This window comes from Oncorhynchus gorbuscha, unplaced genomic scaffold (assembly GCF_021184085.1).
Source record: "Oncorhynchus gorbuscha isolate QuinsamMale2020 ecotype Even-year unplaced genomic scaffold, OgorEven_v1.0 Un_scaffold_70:::fragment_2:::debris, whole genome shotgun sequence".
Lineage (NCBI taxonomy): Eukaryota > Metazoa > Chordata > Actinopteri > Salmoniformes > Salmonidae > Oncorhynchus > Oncorhynchus gorbuscha.
Genome location: NW_025745511.1, coordinates 18,486 through 34,662, shown reverse-complemented (window position 1 = coordinate 34,662; position 16,177 = coordinate 18,486). Strand labels below are relative to the sequence as shown.

Sequence of the window (16,177 nt, the reverse complement as noted above, 5' to 3'; positions counted from 1 at the left end):
GGTCACTGTCCAATCAGAGAGAAGTAACTGTGGTGAGACAGTTTACATGAGTTTACTCACCTCTGATTTGTGCTTCTGCGCATAAATAGTTACGTACCACAGTGGGTTCTGTCTTACAGTTACTGCTGGTACGTCTGCTGAATTTCTTCCTGTATATTTTCATGACTATAAGAGTGATTGGTTTGTTCCTTTGGAGCAGTAAAGCCAGATTCAGAATCTTTAATTACACAGTGGCTAAATCCGAGTCATTATATGATCATTACGCAAACAGTGTTTATAAATATTTATAAACGCTTGTATACAAATGTAGAACATGCAGAAGTGCGGTGACCGGAAATAACATTTCCTGATCTGACAGAGCTATGATAAATGGTGTATTTTTCCTCTCGGGGGGACTTGCATTCACTCTGAGAGACAGAAACAGATAGATAGGACAGACAGACAGAGGGAAAACTGATTGATAGAGAGCGAGCGAGAGAGGGAAAAGAGGGAACGACAGAAAAGAGAGCGAGGTGAAGTGGCGAGTCGGGCGGGCGAAGGTCAGATCAGACTGTCTCTGTGAAGTGTGAAGTATTTGAGGTATGATTCTGTGGCAGTCTCCAAATGTATAAACAGTAGTTCAACGTGTGTGTGTGTGTGTGTGTGTGTGTGTGTGTGTGTGTGTGTGTGTGTGTGTGTGTGTGTGTGCACCCACGTGCGTTACTAAACACATGCTAGAATGTTAGAAGCTAGAATGTACAAAAATTCACCATAGTGATAATTTCAACAAGGTGCATTCGTTACATTTACATCCCCGTAAGGCATAAGCAGTGGTCGGTCTGCAATCACTAAAAACAAGAAAATTAACCACCTTAACACACCACAAGGCATGCTTCTGACCCTATTAAAAATACTCTGTGATCTCTGTATTTCTTTCTTTTATTTTCCCTTAGGCTTTTTTTTGACATAGGCTTTTTACAGCGAATTGGTCTGAACTGGACGTGGTTAAAGGAGGATGTTCTACTGTGACATACAGGAAAAGCTCCAGGTGGGGCTGCCCGGGCCGCGCCACCTGGTTTCACTGCCTTACCATAACCCCATCATCAGGTCCATCCCTGAGAGAAAGGAGGAGAGCGCGCAAAACCAGTCCCAGATGTCATTGGAGAGGAGTTTGGGGTGCACGTTCCGGACCAAGTTTGTGGGAAACCTGCTTTAGAGAGAAGGGGAAAAAATGGAGGACAGGGTTTAGAGGAAGAAAGAGAGCTAGAGGTAGAGTGATCTATAGAGCGAGGAAGAGAGGGAGGGTTAGAGGTAGAGAAGGGGCTTTTTGATGTCCCTCTGGCCCTCAGGTGATTCTCCTTCCCCTTGATTAGGCTTACTGGTAGCTGGTTTCCTGTGCCAGACCCAAGCCGTATCCTCGCCTACCCTACCCACCATCTGGCCCACTCAGCTCTTAAAAACCCCCATCTGTTCTGCTACACACATCTCTCAGTTACACACTCCACCTCTCTATCGGTGTACAGGACACACAAAAGCACACATTGACATACAACAAAGTCAACAACAAGGTATTTCAAATGGTAGACCTATACCCTATACTTAGTAAACACAAAGAGAACATTATACCTGGGTATTGAAACATTTGCTGTGTACTTTCACATGTACTTTCTTCCAGATGCTCACAACTTCTCTCAACTAGGCTACGTCTTTATAGGTACTACAAATAGTGCAATTAGTTCTGCGTGTACATTGCTGTGAAAAAGTAGGTTCCCTTTATTTAATATTAGGTTTTGGTTGAAGATCTGATAACATTCAGTATCATAAAATATGCAAAAGTAGACAACATTAGAAAGTGGTCAAATATTTTTCCACGGCAGCGTAAGTACTAATCTATATTTGCCTAAAGCAATGGTACTTGAACCATAAACACTATAACATTGCCTTTCATAAAACAATGCACAGATGAGGAAAATTACAGGGCACATCCTTAAATAAAAAGTCACAATGTTTTTAATACCGCACAAAATCCATCCCTATAATTACAACTCTTTAAATAATGTGTGAGAAGGGATCGCTGGGCTTGATTTCAGTGTCTCTGGGCTTCAAACCCCACATCCTGCTGTCTTTTGGTTAAACTAGTGTCTTAAAAAAGGTATTTACTTCCTTCCTATGTCCTTCAACCAGACAACTAGTTTTAGTTATTTAGTGGGTTCTTAGCGTAGCGAGATCATGTGGTTCCTCTAGTCCCCTCAAACTCAACTCGAGGCCTCAAAGCCAGTTCCACTGCGTTTTTTCATTGTTCCCCTCTAATCAGGCAGGGATTGATTTAGACCTGGGATCACAGGTGAGTGCAATTAATGATCAGGTAGAACAGAAAACCAGCCGGCTCCGGACCGCATAGGATCAGAGTTGAATACCCCTGCCCTAGTCTATATGATCAATTTCCTATCTCATCGTCACAGACACCCAGAGGGGCAGGAGGTGCAGCCTATAGTTTACAGTGATAATATACGTGTACTGAATGTGTGTGTTCTGCCCTCAGTGCCTTGGCACTCACCACCCATGTCCAATGATTTGCCTGAAAACACATGAGCTCATCCAGCATGACCATCTAGCCTCAGGTCACATCTTATCTGCACAGATGGCATGGCTGTATGACACTCAAAGACATGCACGCAAGATCACACGCACGCACAAACTGGCATGCACTCCCACACACTTCTTTCCCCTCCGCTTTCTAGCTGCCCGTGAAATACATGATGGACCGGATTTCTGGCAAATTAAAGCGCAGATTCCAGCGACCTTTTCCAAGAAAACGGTGTAATACTTTGACCAGCGATGCCAGCCTCCATTCACTGATCTTGGAATAGGATCAGTGAATGGAGCCAGTGTGAATACATGTGCACTTGACTGGTAGCCAAGACTACTGGTTACATAACACAATGAGAGGTGGAGTTAGTGTATGTGGCCAGGGCTGGTGTGTGTGTGTGTCTGTGTCTGTGTCTGTGTCTGTGTCTGTGTCTGTGTCTGTGTCTGTGTCTGTGTCTGTGTGTGTGTGTGTGTGTGTGTGTGTGTGTGTGTGTGTGTGTGTGTGTGTGTGTGTGTGTGTGTGTGTGTGTGGAGCTGGGTCGATGAGGGCGACAAGTTTATTAGGTACACCCATCTAGTACCGTGTTGGACCCCCCTTTGCCTCCAGAACAGCCTGATTTCTACGGGGCATGAAAATGTTGCTCAATTGGTGGCAAGGGACCTAATGTGTGCCAGGAAAACATTCCCCACACTGTTACTCCACCGTCACCAGCCTGTACCGTTGACGCCAGGCAAGAAGGAGCCATGGACTCATGCTGCTTATGCCAAATCCTGACTCTGCCATCAGCATGATGCAACAGGGACCGGGATGATGCAACATGAACCATCGAACCAGGCATTGTTTTTCCACTCCTCGTATTGTCCAGTGTTGGTGATCACTGGAGACGCTCCTTGTTGTTTTTAGCTGATTGGAGTTGAACCCGGTGTGGTCGCCTGCTGCAATAGCCCAACGAGTTGTGCGTTTCAGAGATGCCGTTCTGCACACCACTCTTGTACTGCACCGCTATTTGCCTATTTGGCATGCCCGTTAGCTTGCACCATTCTTGCCATTCTCCTTCGACCTTTCAGTAACAAGCTGTTTTTGCCCACAGGACTGCCGCTGGCTTTGTTTGTCGCACCATTCTCAGTAAACCCTAGACACGGTTGTGTGGGAAAAGCCCAGGAGGCCGGCCGTTTCTGAGATACTGGAACCACGCTCAAAGTCGCTTAGGTTACTCATTTTGCCCAGTCTAACATTCCATCGAACAGTAACTGAATGCCTCGATGCCTGTCTGCCTGCTTAATATAGCAATCCATGGCTACATGACTTACTGTCTGTAGGAGTGAATTATATTCTTGAACAGCGTGGTGTACCTAATAAACCGGCGATTAAGTGTATATCAGTGGACTGTACTTCAGAGATGGACTGTACTTCAGAGAGAGGATGACTGACACCTGATCTGTGTAACATGAGCTAAACGTCACATCAGCACCACCAGCAGGCCAGTAGAGGACTAACTAGTGAATATTTCACACAGTAAACAACAGAACATCTCTAACAGATGGACATTGGACTCAACCACAGATGCAGACATATAATGTATTGTTGTATTAAGCATCTCACTAAGGTAAATCATACCCTCCTAAACAGAAAGTTAAGTGGACAACATACACTACATGGCTCGTTGAACATCTCATTCCAAAATCATGGCCATTAATATAGAGTTGGTCCTCCCTTTGTTGCTACAACAGCCTCCACACTTCTGGGAAGGCTTTCCACTAGATGTTGGAACATTGCTGCAGGGACTTGCTTCCATTCAGCCACAAGAGTATTAGCGAGGTTGGGCATTGATGTTGGGTGATTAGGCTCGCAGTCGGAGTTCCAATTAATCCCAAAAGTGTTCGATTGGGTTGAGGTCAGGGCTCTGTGCAGGCCAGTCAAGTTCTTCCAGACCAATCTCGACAAACTATTTCTGTATGGACTTCACTTTGTGCACGGGGGCATTGCCATGCTGAAACAAGAAATGGCCTTCCCCAAACTGTGACACCAGGTTGGAAGCATAGAATCGTCTAGAATGTCATTGTATGCTGTAGCTTTAAGATTTACCTTCACTGGAATTAAGGGGTCTAGCCCGAACAATGAAAAACAGCCCCAGACCATTATTTCTCCTCCGCCAAAACTTTACAGTTGCCACCGTGCATTCTCCTGGCATCCGCCAAACCCAGATTCGTCCGTTGGCTGCCAGATGGTGAAGCGTGATTCATCACTCCAGAGAATACATTTCCACTGCTCCAGAGTCCAATGGTGATGAGCTTTACACCATTCCAGCTGACACTTGGTGTCACACAGCCAGGAGTGGTGGGTGTGGAGTCAAGCGCAGAGAGCAGAGGATAATGGGGGAAACCAAACTTTATTACGGTATCCAAAAGTAACGCCAAAACCAACAGTCGAAAACAAATATGTCCAACCCAAAACTGAGCTCCAAACAGTGAGTGAACATAGCACGCAACCAACCTAGACTAACAGAGAACAAGCCTGCACAAAAGCAGGCGGGCCTAACAGGCTTAAATAGTCCTGAACCAAAACTCAAACAAGAAACAGGTGCAACCAATAAGACATAACAAACAGAAAAGGGGATCGGTGGCAGCTAGTAGACCGGCGACGACGACCGCCGAGCGCCTCCCGAACAGGCAGGGGGGCCACCTTCGGTGGAAGTCGTGACACTTGGCATTGCACATGGGGATCTTAGGCTTGTGTGCGGCTGCTCGGCCATGGAAACCCATTTCACGAAGCTCCCGATGAACAGTTCTTGTGCTGACGTCCAGAGGCTTCACAATAACACAATAACAGCACTTGACCGGGGCAGCTCTAGCAGGGAATAAATCTGACAAACTGACTTGTTGGAAAGGCAGCATCCTATGACGGTGCCACATTGAAAGTTGAAAGTCACTGAGGTCTTCAGTGCTGACCATTTCACTGCCCGTGTTTGTCTATGGAGATTGCATGGCGGTGTGCTCGATTTTATACACCCGTCAGAAACAGGTTCGGCTGAAATAGCCAAATCCACAATTTTTAAGGGGTGTCCAAATACTTTTGGCCATGTAGTGTATGTTTGGCAAGTGACTACTAGTCATTTCACTGCTACAGCGTGGGGTCTGACACTACTAAGGAAAATAGAATGTGGCTGATTTTTGACTGCCAGTGCTCATAGTTAAAATATTTGACTAAATCATTCATAAAAAACTAATTTCAATCAATCCCAGTTGGGTTTTTCATGGTTTAGAAAACAACGGGATTTTTTATGGACAAATATTTTAGCAGTGAGGGACTTAACCCAAACTTTTCTGACTAAAATCAAGAGGTTGAATTGTAAGAGAGCAGAATTGCGGCTATAGGCTATAGGAGATCTGATGTTGTGACGTGGTTAATCTATGGTGAAACAACCCAAATACTGACACTTTAGTCTCTCACGACTTTAATATTTTACTGCTAATCTCCTCAATTGTCATCAGAATTTATGTACAGCCCACCCGCCCACAAGAGGTTGGTGGGCTTGCTGGATGAGTGTGTATGTACAGTGCCTGTCACGTTACAGCCATATTAAAAAATTATTATTTTTCCCTCAACAATCTACACACAATACCCCATAAAGACAAAGGAAAAACTGTTTTTTAGAAATGCTTGTAAATTTATTAAAAATAAAAAACAGAAATACCTTATTTACGTAAGTATTCAGACCATTTGAAATAAAGCTACGACGTATCCTGTTTCCATTGATCATCCTTGAGATGTTTCTACAACTTGATTGGAGTCCACCTGTGATTTGACATAATTTGAAAAGGCACACACCTGTCTATATAAGGTCCCACAGTTGACAGTGAATGTTAGAGCAAAAACCATGAGGTCGAAGAAATTGTGTGTAGAGCTCAGAAACAAGATTGTGTCAGGGCACAAATTTTGGGAAGGGTACCAAAATATTTATGCAGCATTGAAGGTCCCCAAGAACACAGTGGCCTCCAACATTCTTACATAGAAGAAGTTTGGAATCACCAACACTCTTCCTAGAGCTGGCCGCCTGGCCAAACTGAGAAATCGTGGGATAAGGGCCTTGGTCAGGGAAGTGACCAAGAACCTGATGGTCACTCTCAAAGAGCTCCAGAGTTCCTCTGAGGAGATGGGAGAACCTTCCAGAAGGACAACCATCTCTGCAGCACTCCACCAATTAGGCCTTTTTGGTAGAGTGGCCAGGCGGAAGCAATTTCTCAGTAAAAGGCACACGACAGCTCGCTTGAAGTTTGCTAAAAAGGTACCTAAAGGAGTCTCAGACCATGAGAAACAAGATTCTCTGGTCTGATGAAACCAAGATTGAACTCTTTGGCCTGAATGCCAAGCGTCATGTCTGGAACAAACCTGGCATCATCCCTACGGTAAGCATGGTAATATAATAATAATAATATATGCCATTTAGCAGACGCTTTTATCCAAAGCGACTTACAGTCATGTGTGCATACATTCTACGTATGGGTGGTGGCAGCATCATACTGTGGGGGATGTTTTTCAGTGGCAGGGACTGGGAGAATAGTTAGGATCGAGGGAAGGATGAACGGAGCAAAGTACAGAGAGATCCTTGATGAAAACCTGCACCAGAGCGGATCTCAGACTGGGGCAAAGGTTCACCTTCCAACAGGACAATGACCCTAAGCACACAGCCAAGACAACGCAGGAGTGGCTTTGGTACAAGTCTCTGAATGTCCTTGAGTGGCCCAGCCAGAGCCTGGACTTAAACCCGATCGAATATCTCTGGAGAGACCTGAAAGTAGCTATGCAGCGACACTCCCCAGCCAAACTGAAAAAAAGTTTGAGAGGATCTGCAGAGAGAATGGGAGAAACTCTCCAATACAGGCATACCAAGCTTCTAGCATCATACCCAAGAAGACTCAAGGCTGTAATCACTGCCAAAGGTGCATCAACAAAGTACTGAGTAAAAGGTCTGAACACTTATGTAAATGTGATTAAAAAAGGTTTTTATACATTTGTCAATTTAAAAAAAACTTTTTCCGCTCTGTCATTATGGGGTATCGTGTGTAGAGGATGAGAAAACAAACACAAAAATCTATTTTAGAATGAGGCTGTAACGTAACCTAATGTGGAAATAGTGAAGGGGTCTGAATACTTTCCGAATGCACTGAATGTGTGTGGGTGCATGACTGCGCACAAAACTAATTGAAATCATGCTCTCTCCCTGTTCAGTTATTGATTTACACTTCATCACTCTCTCCCCATATGTGTGTGTGTGTGTGTGTGTGTGTGTGTGTGTGTGTGTGTGTGTGTGTGTGTGTGTGTGTGTGTGTGTGTGTGTGTGTGTGTGTGTGTGTGTGTGTGTGTGTGTGTGTGTGTGTGTGTGTGAGAGAGAGAGAGAGAAAGGGATGGAGGAAGAGATAACTAATAGGTAACCTGTGGTACCATTGACAGTTTCTAGTCACACAAGAAAAGGTCGGAGCGTTGCAACATAATGCCTCTAAGTTAGAGTGCCCGTCTGTCTCTCCCACAGAAGAGAACGTGTCATTATGATGTCTATTAACATGAGAGAACCGTGCACACCACTCCTCTTCACTAAACCCCTTCCATTCTATCCCCAATAGCTTACTGCTGGAGAAGTGAGAGTAGGATACTGTCTCATTTCATTCCAACACTACCCTCTTTCATCTCATTAGACACAATCCCATTTCCACTCCAGGCTATCCATATTCTATTAGTCCATTCTCTTCTCAATATTATCTTGCCCTCCCATCGTTTAAAAAAACATCCCACTATCCTGTCCCAATGAATAAGGCACCATTATTCAAGTCTCCTCTCTTTACACACACACACACACACACACACACGCCAAATAATTTTACAAATTGAAATGAAATGGCTGAACTGACTAGTTAAAATCGAAACAATTTCCTCACCAAATCTTACACTCAAGTAAGGAGACTCTAAACGTCCTAATGTGAACAGTTAATTGTGTGTACATGGCAACATGTGCTCACATCAACCGCAACTCTCAAACAATAGCGAACCAATGGCAAAGTGTACCCTACTTACCCACAGCATCGCAATCTCACACTTTAGACAGACAATATTTAACAATAATCCTTGTAATCTCTACGTACCTTTCAGTTTCATTCATCCATTTATCTTAATTCCAGCGGAGGGGTTCGCTGAAGCGCACGGTGCGGTACCCAAACCTGGACCGGTCTTCGAGCTCCTGAGTCCGTGAACACGAGCCTAAAGAGTGTGTATGTGTGTGTGTGTGTGTGTATGTATACTCTGACAGGAACAGGATCCGCGAGTCCGCCCCGGTGATTCCTCCGCCTCTCCTCTCGCAACTCACATAATGGATGTGTTGTTACCTGATTCAGCATGCCATTAGCATAAGAAACACTACTGGCTTTCATACCAGCCTGGTCTCATAGACTAGACTTAACATAGTAAACATAAATCCGGTACACTTAAATTAGTGTGATAAAGTAAGTTTGAGTCAGAGTGGATGGGTAGGCATACAACCTGAATGTCTAGCAACCCAAAGGTTGTGGGTTCAAATGTCATCGCAGACAACTTTAGCATTTTAACAAATTAGCAATTTTTCAACTACTTAGTACTTTTTCTCTATTTTGTATGTTAGCTAACCTTTCCCCTATTGTACGTTTTGCAAATTCGTGACATATAATATGAATTGTAATTCATAACATATCATAGAACAGCCCAGCCTCACATCCAATTCGCGCATATATGTACAAAATGTATTTCAGCAGATTTTGTGCGTTTTTGTGCATTTTTGTGTGGTTCAATTCATTCGAAAATACACTATTTTATGTGCTACTTAATTCGTGCGAAAAGACACACATTTAACCAGTAGGCACACAAGCCTTTGCAACAACCATATACGCGACTATACCTTACCCTAACCTTAACCCTAACCGTAACCATTCTACTAACTATACCTAACCCTAACTCCAACTGGACCTAAGCCTAACCCCCACCCTACAGACAGACGACTCTTTAACCCAACCAATGGGTCAATCTACAAGTGGGCAACCATGGGGCCCAATACTTTGGCCGGCTGCGCCCGGACCCCTACGGCCTACACGCATATGTGTGGAGTGCACCCCCCCCCCTCCGGTTTCCACGTGTCAGAGATGGAAGTGGATCAACCGACTCAAAACTAGAAACCAAACTCCTAGGTTGCACTATGCTTTCCACATCCGTTGACAAGCGGACCTAGACATCATGACCACACCACTCGATATGGACACATGGCAACCAACGGAGGACCAAACCTGCATAAGGTGTGCAACTCAAGGGATTTTGCCTGATCCTACATCGAGTTTAAGAACAAAAATTAAATATAAACTATCGCGTCTATATGGTTGTTGAAAAGGCTTGTGTGTAGCCTACTGGTTAAATTGTTGTCTTTTCGCACGAATTAAGAAGCACATAAATTTGTGTCTTTTCTCACAAATTAAGCCAGAAAAATGCAGAAATGCATTTTGTACATATATGCACGAATTGATTGTAAGACTGTGTTGCATGGAAATGGGTGAAGGACATCCACAAATTAAAACATAGGCCAACCACACAAAATGTAACATATCATACTAAATTCAGTATCTCGGATATACTTACAGAATAATACGAAATTCTCTGAGACCAGGTTGTTCATACACAGCCCAGCAAGAAAGTAGTCTTATTTGATTGAATCTCTAAATGCATTAGACATGTGGATCTGGATTTGTCTATGCACAATTTCAGTTGCGTAACTTGTGCTGTATTTTATTTGGTCTGGCCCTGAAATAGACATGACAATCCCATGTGAAGAAATCGGGGAGATGAGAGTTGAGATACGCCCCTGACACACAAGCATGCTATAAAGCGCTCCACACTCGATTCTGTCCTTTGATCTAGTATGAACAAGTAAAACTGTGGTGGTGAAATGTCAAACGTAGGCCTACTGTTCTTGGCTAACATGCATGTGGAAATAAATCAAGATCAATTTGATGGATAAAAGCCTAATCCTTTTTGCTCCCAACATCAGGTCCATTATTTTCGGTAATATGAGTCTCTTGTCAGTTAAGGAAAGGAAGTACTGAGGTCCTCCTGTTGCAACTCTGTTCTGTTGACAATGCGGTTTAGAAGAAGAGCTGAGCAGCGGTATGAAAACCACATCCGGTGCTACAAAATAGTGGTTTATTCATCAGGGCTGCACTCACGACTCACACAATCCCACTGGCTGTGTCTCGAAGCACACTGAGAACCGGTCTCAGAGCAGTGGTTGCGGTCAGACAGTTCATTTGGATACTTGGGAAGTCTGACTCAAGCAAATCAAATCAAATGTTATTGGTCACATACACATATTTAGCAGATATTATTGCAGGTGTAGCAAAATAATTGTGTTCCTAGATCCAATAGTGCAGTAGTATTTAAAAGTATTCACAACAATACACACAAATCTAACAGTAAAATAATGGAATTAAGAAATATATAATATTAGATTGAGCAATGTCGGAGTGACACTGGCTAAAATACAGTCAAATAGAATACAGTATATACATATGAGATGAGTAAAGCAGTAAGTCTATGTATATAGGGCAGCAGCCGGTGCAGGGTTGCGTAAGAGTGTGGAAGCCGGGTGGAAGCCGGCTAGTGGTGGCTATTTAACAGCCTTGAGATAGAAGCTGTTTTTCAGTCTCTCAGTCCCAGCTTTGATGCACCTGTGCTGACCTCGCCTTCTGGGTGATAGCGTGGTGAACAGGCTGTGGCTCGCTCGGGTGGTTGATGTCCATGATGATCTTTTTGGCCTTCCTGTGACATTGGGGCTGTCCTGGAGGGCAGGTAGTTTGTCCCTGGTGATGCGTTGGGCAGACTGCACCACCCTTTGGAGAACCCTGCGGTTGCGGGCGGTGCAGTTGCCATACCAGGTGGTGATCCAGCCCGATAGGATGCTCTCAATTGTGCATATATAAAATCTGTGAGGCTTTTGGGGGCAAGCCAAATTTCTTCAGCCTCCTGAGGTTGAAGAGGCGCTGTCGCGCATTCTTCACCACACTGTCTGTGTGGGTGGAACATTTTTGATCGTCAGTGATATGTATGCCGAGGAACTTGAAGCTTTCCACTTTCTTCACTGCGGTCCCGTCAATGTGGATAGGTGCATAGGTGCGTGCTCCCTCTGCTGTTTCCTGAAGTTCACCATCAGGTCCTTTGTTTTGTTGATGTTGAGTTAGAGGTTCTTTTCCTGGCACCACTCTCCCAGGGTCCTCACCTCCTCCCTGTAGGCCGTCTCGTCATTTTTGGTAATCAAGCCTACTTATGTTGTGTCATCTGAAAACGTCATGATTGAGTTGAAGGTATGCGTGGCCACGCAGTCATGGGTGAACAGGTAGTACAGGAGGGGGCTGAGCACGCACCCTTATGGGGCCTGTGTTGAGGATCAGCAAAATGGAGGTGTTTTGTCTTATTTTCACCACCTGGGGGCGGCCCGCCAGAAAGTCCAGGACCCAGTTTCAGAGGGCCGCGTTCAGACCCAGGGACCTGAGCTGAGAGGGTACTATGGTGTTGAATGTTGAGCTATAGTCAATGAAGAGCATTCTTACATAGATTCTTCTGGTCCAGATGGGATCGGGCAATGGGCAATGGACAATGCAGTGTGACTGCGATTACGTTGTCTGTGGATCTATTGGGGGGGGGGATTGACGTGGGTCTAGGGTGTCACGTTAGAGGTGATATGATCCTTAACTAGCCTCTCATTGTCAGTAAGAATTTGTTCTTAACTGACTTGTCTACTTAAGTAAAGGTTAAATAAAAAACATTAAGAAGCAAAAGAAAGCCTCTCAAACCACTTCATGATGACAGAAGTGAGTGCTACAGGGCAATAGCCATTTAACTCAGTTACCTCTGCTTTCTTGGGTACAGGAATAATGGTTGACATCTTGAAGCAAGTGGGGACAGCAGACTGGGACAGGGAGAGATTGAATATGTCCGTAAACACTCCAGCCAGCCGGTCTGCGCATACTCTGAGGAAGGCGCAAGTGAGTGTGTGCCATGCATTCAAGCAGTGTAAACTGGTCAAACAGCCGAAGGGGTTTTAGTTTGCTCTCTGGGCAATGTGATATATCAATGTCCCATCAAGAAGAGCTAAACAATATCGTATATTGTCCGTTTTGTCTAGCATCGGAGGGACTCTTCGCCTCATACCTGGTAAGACTATAGTTTCTCGGAAGCCTACATGAGCAAACTATGGCCTCTGTCGAGAGGTGTTGACCTATATGGCACAGGTTTGAGCTAGCCCCGTAATCATACGCTCACTAGTTCAAGCCTCTTTAATGACTAAATTGGCGGCAGCTTATAAGGTGAATGCACCAATTTGTAAGTCGCTCTGGATAAGAGCGTCTGCTAAATGACTTAAATGTAAATGTACAGTTACATAGAACAGCTGTCAGACCAGTGAACAAGGTTGAAAGGTAGCTCTGATCACCTGTTGCCCACCTTGACAAATGAAAAAAACTTTAATCAAAGCCCAAATAGACATTTTCATGGTCAAGGCGATGACCTAAAGGCACTTCAGTTGAGTAAAGACGGTACGTTTCTTCCACAGATCGACATAATTACCCATTATTGCAAAATATTCAACCGAAGACCGAATGGCCCACTAAGCACTATATAGGCAGTATTTCAGTCAGACCATAATGTAATCGGAGGGGAGGATCTTACTTAGCAAGGGCTATGCCTATGGCATTTTGAGAGATTTGTTTAACACAAAATTCCTCCAATTTGTAAAGCCTCATTTACTTCAAAGAGTCAAATTCAGCTTAACATTTGGTCAAATCCACCTCAAACTATAGTTTCCCTGTTTGACATACTGCAATAGAAACTCTTAAAATGTTATTTTAAAAGGGCATTGTTTCCAATAAATGTTCTCCCAAAATAAGGTTGAAAAACATACAACCTAGGAGGCAATGAGAGGTAGTGCTGTTTCAAACAATCTTTAGCTGAGGATGTACTCTCATAGGTGAGTCTATGGCGACATCTTGAGGTTATTAAGTGAACTTGCCATAAAATCCCTGAAATAAAGTGCAAAGATATTAGCATTACCTTACATTTACATTACATTTACATTTAAGTCATTTAGCAGACTCTCTTATCCAGAGCGACTTACAAATTGGTGCATTCACCTTATGACATCCAGTGGAACAGTCACTTTACAATAGTGCATCTAAACCTTAAAGGGGGGGGGGGGTGAGAAGGATTACTTATCCTATCCTTACCTCGGTTTACATTCATCAAGAGGACATTTTTCAATTCACGTACATCAACATGATTTGTCATGATAGAATCTCTGGAGCCTGCTTTGCATGATTACAAGAAGGCCCTTAGGTAACCTTAAAAACAATCAAATCTACAGAGACTGGGATGTGTGCTGAGTGACTAGACTATCATAATCAAAGTTGAGGAGCTTGCCAATTTACAAGTAAAACAAAATGATGCTTAAATGCAAAGAGGTGCAAAGGCAATGAGGAGTGACACTCAGGTGTATTAGCCAAGGTGGAAATACTATCCTATGGGCTTTCCTAGAAGCATACTAATGGCACACTGGGGAATGACAGTGACATGAATGTTCCATACATAACACAACAACACAAGACTCCACAGTCAACAATAACTACACTGTAAACAGACAGCAAAGGATTTAATTAGTGTGCATTTTAAGTCATATAAAACAAAATATAAAAATAGCCAAACACCTCAAAATATGTATTCTGAAAATATAAGCCACTCATGTCTGTTCATTGTTTCTATTGCAGCTGGTATTATAAAAGCCTATTTAAGAAGGGAAAAAAGCCCTATTTTGTTGTAGTGCAGAAGTTTAGTATTGCCACTATTGTTCAAAAATAATTGTTTTTATAAGTCAGAAGAAGGAAGGTGCTCTATAATGTAGAACTATGTACTCTAGAATGTCTATAAAGCTTTAAAGTTCTGGAACACTTCAGCCACCTCCAACCAGCTCCTGAAGCAGGCTAGTCCCTGGTCCCGGATCTGTTTCCTTCCCTTGTCTGTGATCACGTCTCCATTCTCCTTCACAATCACCAGCTTAGGGACCGCTGTTATATTGAATCTCTTCTTTAAATCACTGGAGGGAAAGTGGAAGAGCACAGGGCATAATCATGACTTTATAACTATGAATTATACCATACAAAATACAGGTCCCAATCTAGCAGAGGAATACAGTAGGCTAGCCTTGCTGAGCTCCAATCACTTGTCTCATCAAGCAGGGAGAGACATTGCCCTATTTTTAAACCTAATCCCTCAAAGGGTGACCCATAAACCTCTTACAAAGCCTGTTGCTTACAATCGCTGTACTATGGCTCGACAGTGGAGGAAAGTATATAGGCCTAAGACCAGTTCAACCATGTTTATCAATACTATCCCTTTCCAATAACTCAAAATGGGAATAGGCTACATGAAAGATGAGACAGTCATAAGAATTTACTGTTTGTATTGATCCGTCCAAGGCAGGGCCAGCCAATCTCCGTGCATGTCATGATAATACTCCACCATATCATCACTCGACTTGTCAGAAGATATGAAAACGATTTCTAGCTGTGCAGGTGGTTCGCTCTCCTCGACAAGTTCCGTGTAAAAATCGCATAGAATAGGGGTGAAATCTCGACAAGGCGGGCACCAGCCGGCAGAAAAATATATTCCCACGACTTTATTCCTGAGAGCTTCTTCTGGGTCTATAAGATCCCCTTCTTTATTGAGGAGAGTTTTCCCAACAAATACCTCCACCATGGTCGGGTCAGTGAACACGCGCAACAGTAACGAACTATGCAACTGTAGCCAAAACCAGTTCAGGACGGTCACCGTTGCAGCTTTACTCGCCGTGAACCGTTACTTTGAAGCAAGACGCTTAATCACTCGTCCAAGTACAACACGGGCATAGTTTTCAGTGTTCAATCACTATTTGAATCACTTTACTCCCAGTCATAACCTGGTCATAACAAACTGTACTCACTGCTGTGTGGCGCTTGCTGATGTTGGTTGGCTTAAAAAAACGGTCAATTTGATTGAAATCTCGTGAGGCCAATCAGTGTCCTCCGTCCTCTACAGAACTATTTAAAGGTACAATCTGTAATATTAACACAATACAAATAGCCTCATGAATATTACAGACTATCAATTAGACTAGTCTGTCATCCCTAAAAGGGGAGAAACCACGAAGAGAGAGCCCAACATACAACTTCACATAAAGTTTTAATTTATTCAAATGTTATATGGATACTTACATAATAATTATATAAAAAGTATATGTTTTTAAATGTGTGTATACCTCTACATTCAAATAAAATTAACTATCTACATTCTTCAGAACAATAAAAGATGATGCGGTCAATAGAAGCCAATAGACAACAACGAACATGAAGAATCAACTATACATTACATGTATCTGCAACCAGCCAATTGCACTGTATTTTAAAGTTATTAAAGAGCAACATCATCCAAAAGGGCCATATTAAATCATATCTTTTTATTTTTTTTAAACACAATTAAGTGTAACTGAGAGATGAAAACCCCAATTATATATATTGA

The 16,177-nt window shown here is 43.3% G+C and overlaps 2 protein-coding genes across 4 annotated transcripts in view; both read right to left on the bottom strand.

Annotated features, from left to right (window-relative positions):
- The window catches only part of LOC124019130 (chondroitin sulfate N-acetylgalactosaminyltransferase 1-like), a 42,979-nt gene extending 34,015 nt beyond the window's left edge, over positions 1-8,964 (bottom strand). Inside the window, exons 1-2 of one of the 3 annotated variants that reach the window (XM_046334506.1) lie at positions 8,707-8,964; positions 1,070-1,189 (exon numbers count right to left, since the gene is read on the bottom strand). The gene's annotated coding sequence lies outside the window, so the exon portion shown is untranslated. The remainder of the gene's footprint in view (positions 1-1,069; positions 1,190-8,706) is intronic. The other 2 variants (XM_046334505.1, XM_046334507.1) reach the window with 2 other exon arrangements.
- Positions 8,965-14,261: 5,297 nt separating this feature from the next.
- On the bottom strand, positions 14,262-15,618 carry LOC124019135 (nucleoredoxin-like protein 2). The gene is made up of 2 exons (XM_046334513.1): positions 15,078-15,618; positions 14,262-14,717 (listed from the first exon to the last, which is right to left on the bottom strand). The coding sequence occupies exons 1-2, from the start codon at positions 15,377-15,379 to the stop codon at positions 14,546-14,548; spliced, it is 474 nt and encodes a 157-aa protein (XP_046190469.1). The 5' UTR covers positions 15,380-15,618; the 3' UTR covers positions 14,262-14,545.
- Between the last annotated feature and the right edge of the window lie 559 nt (positions 15,619-16,177).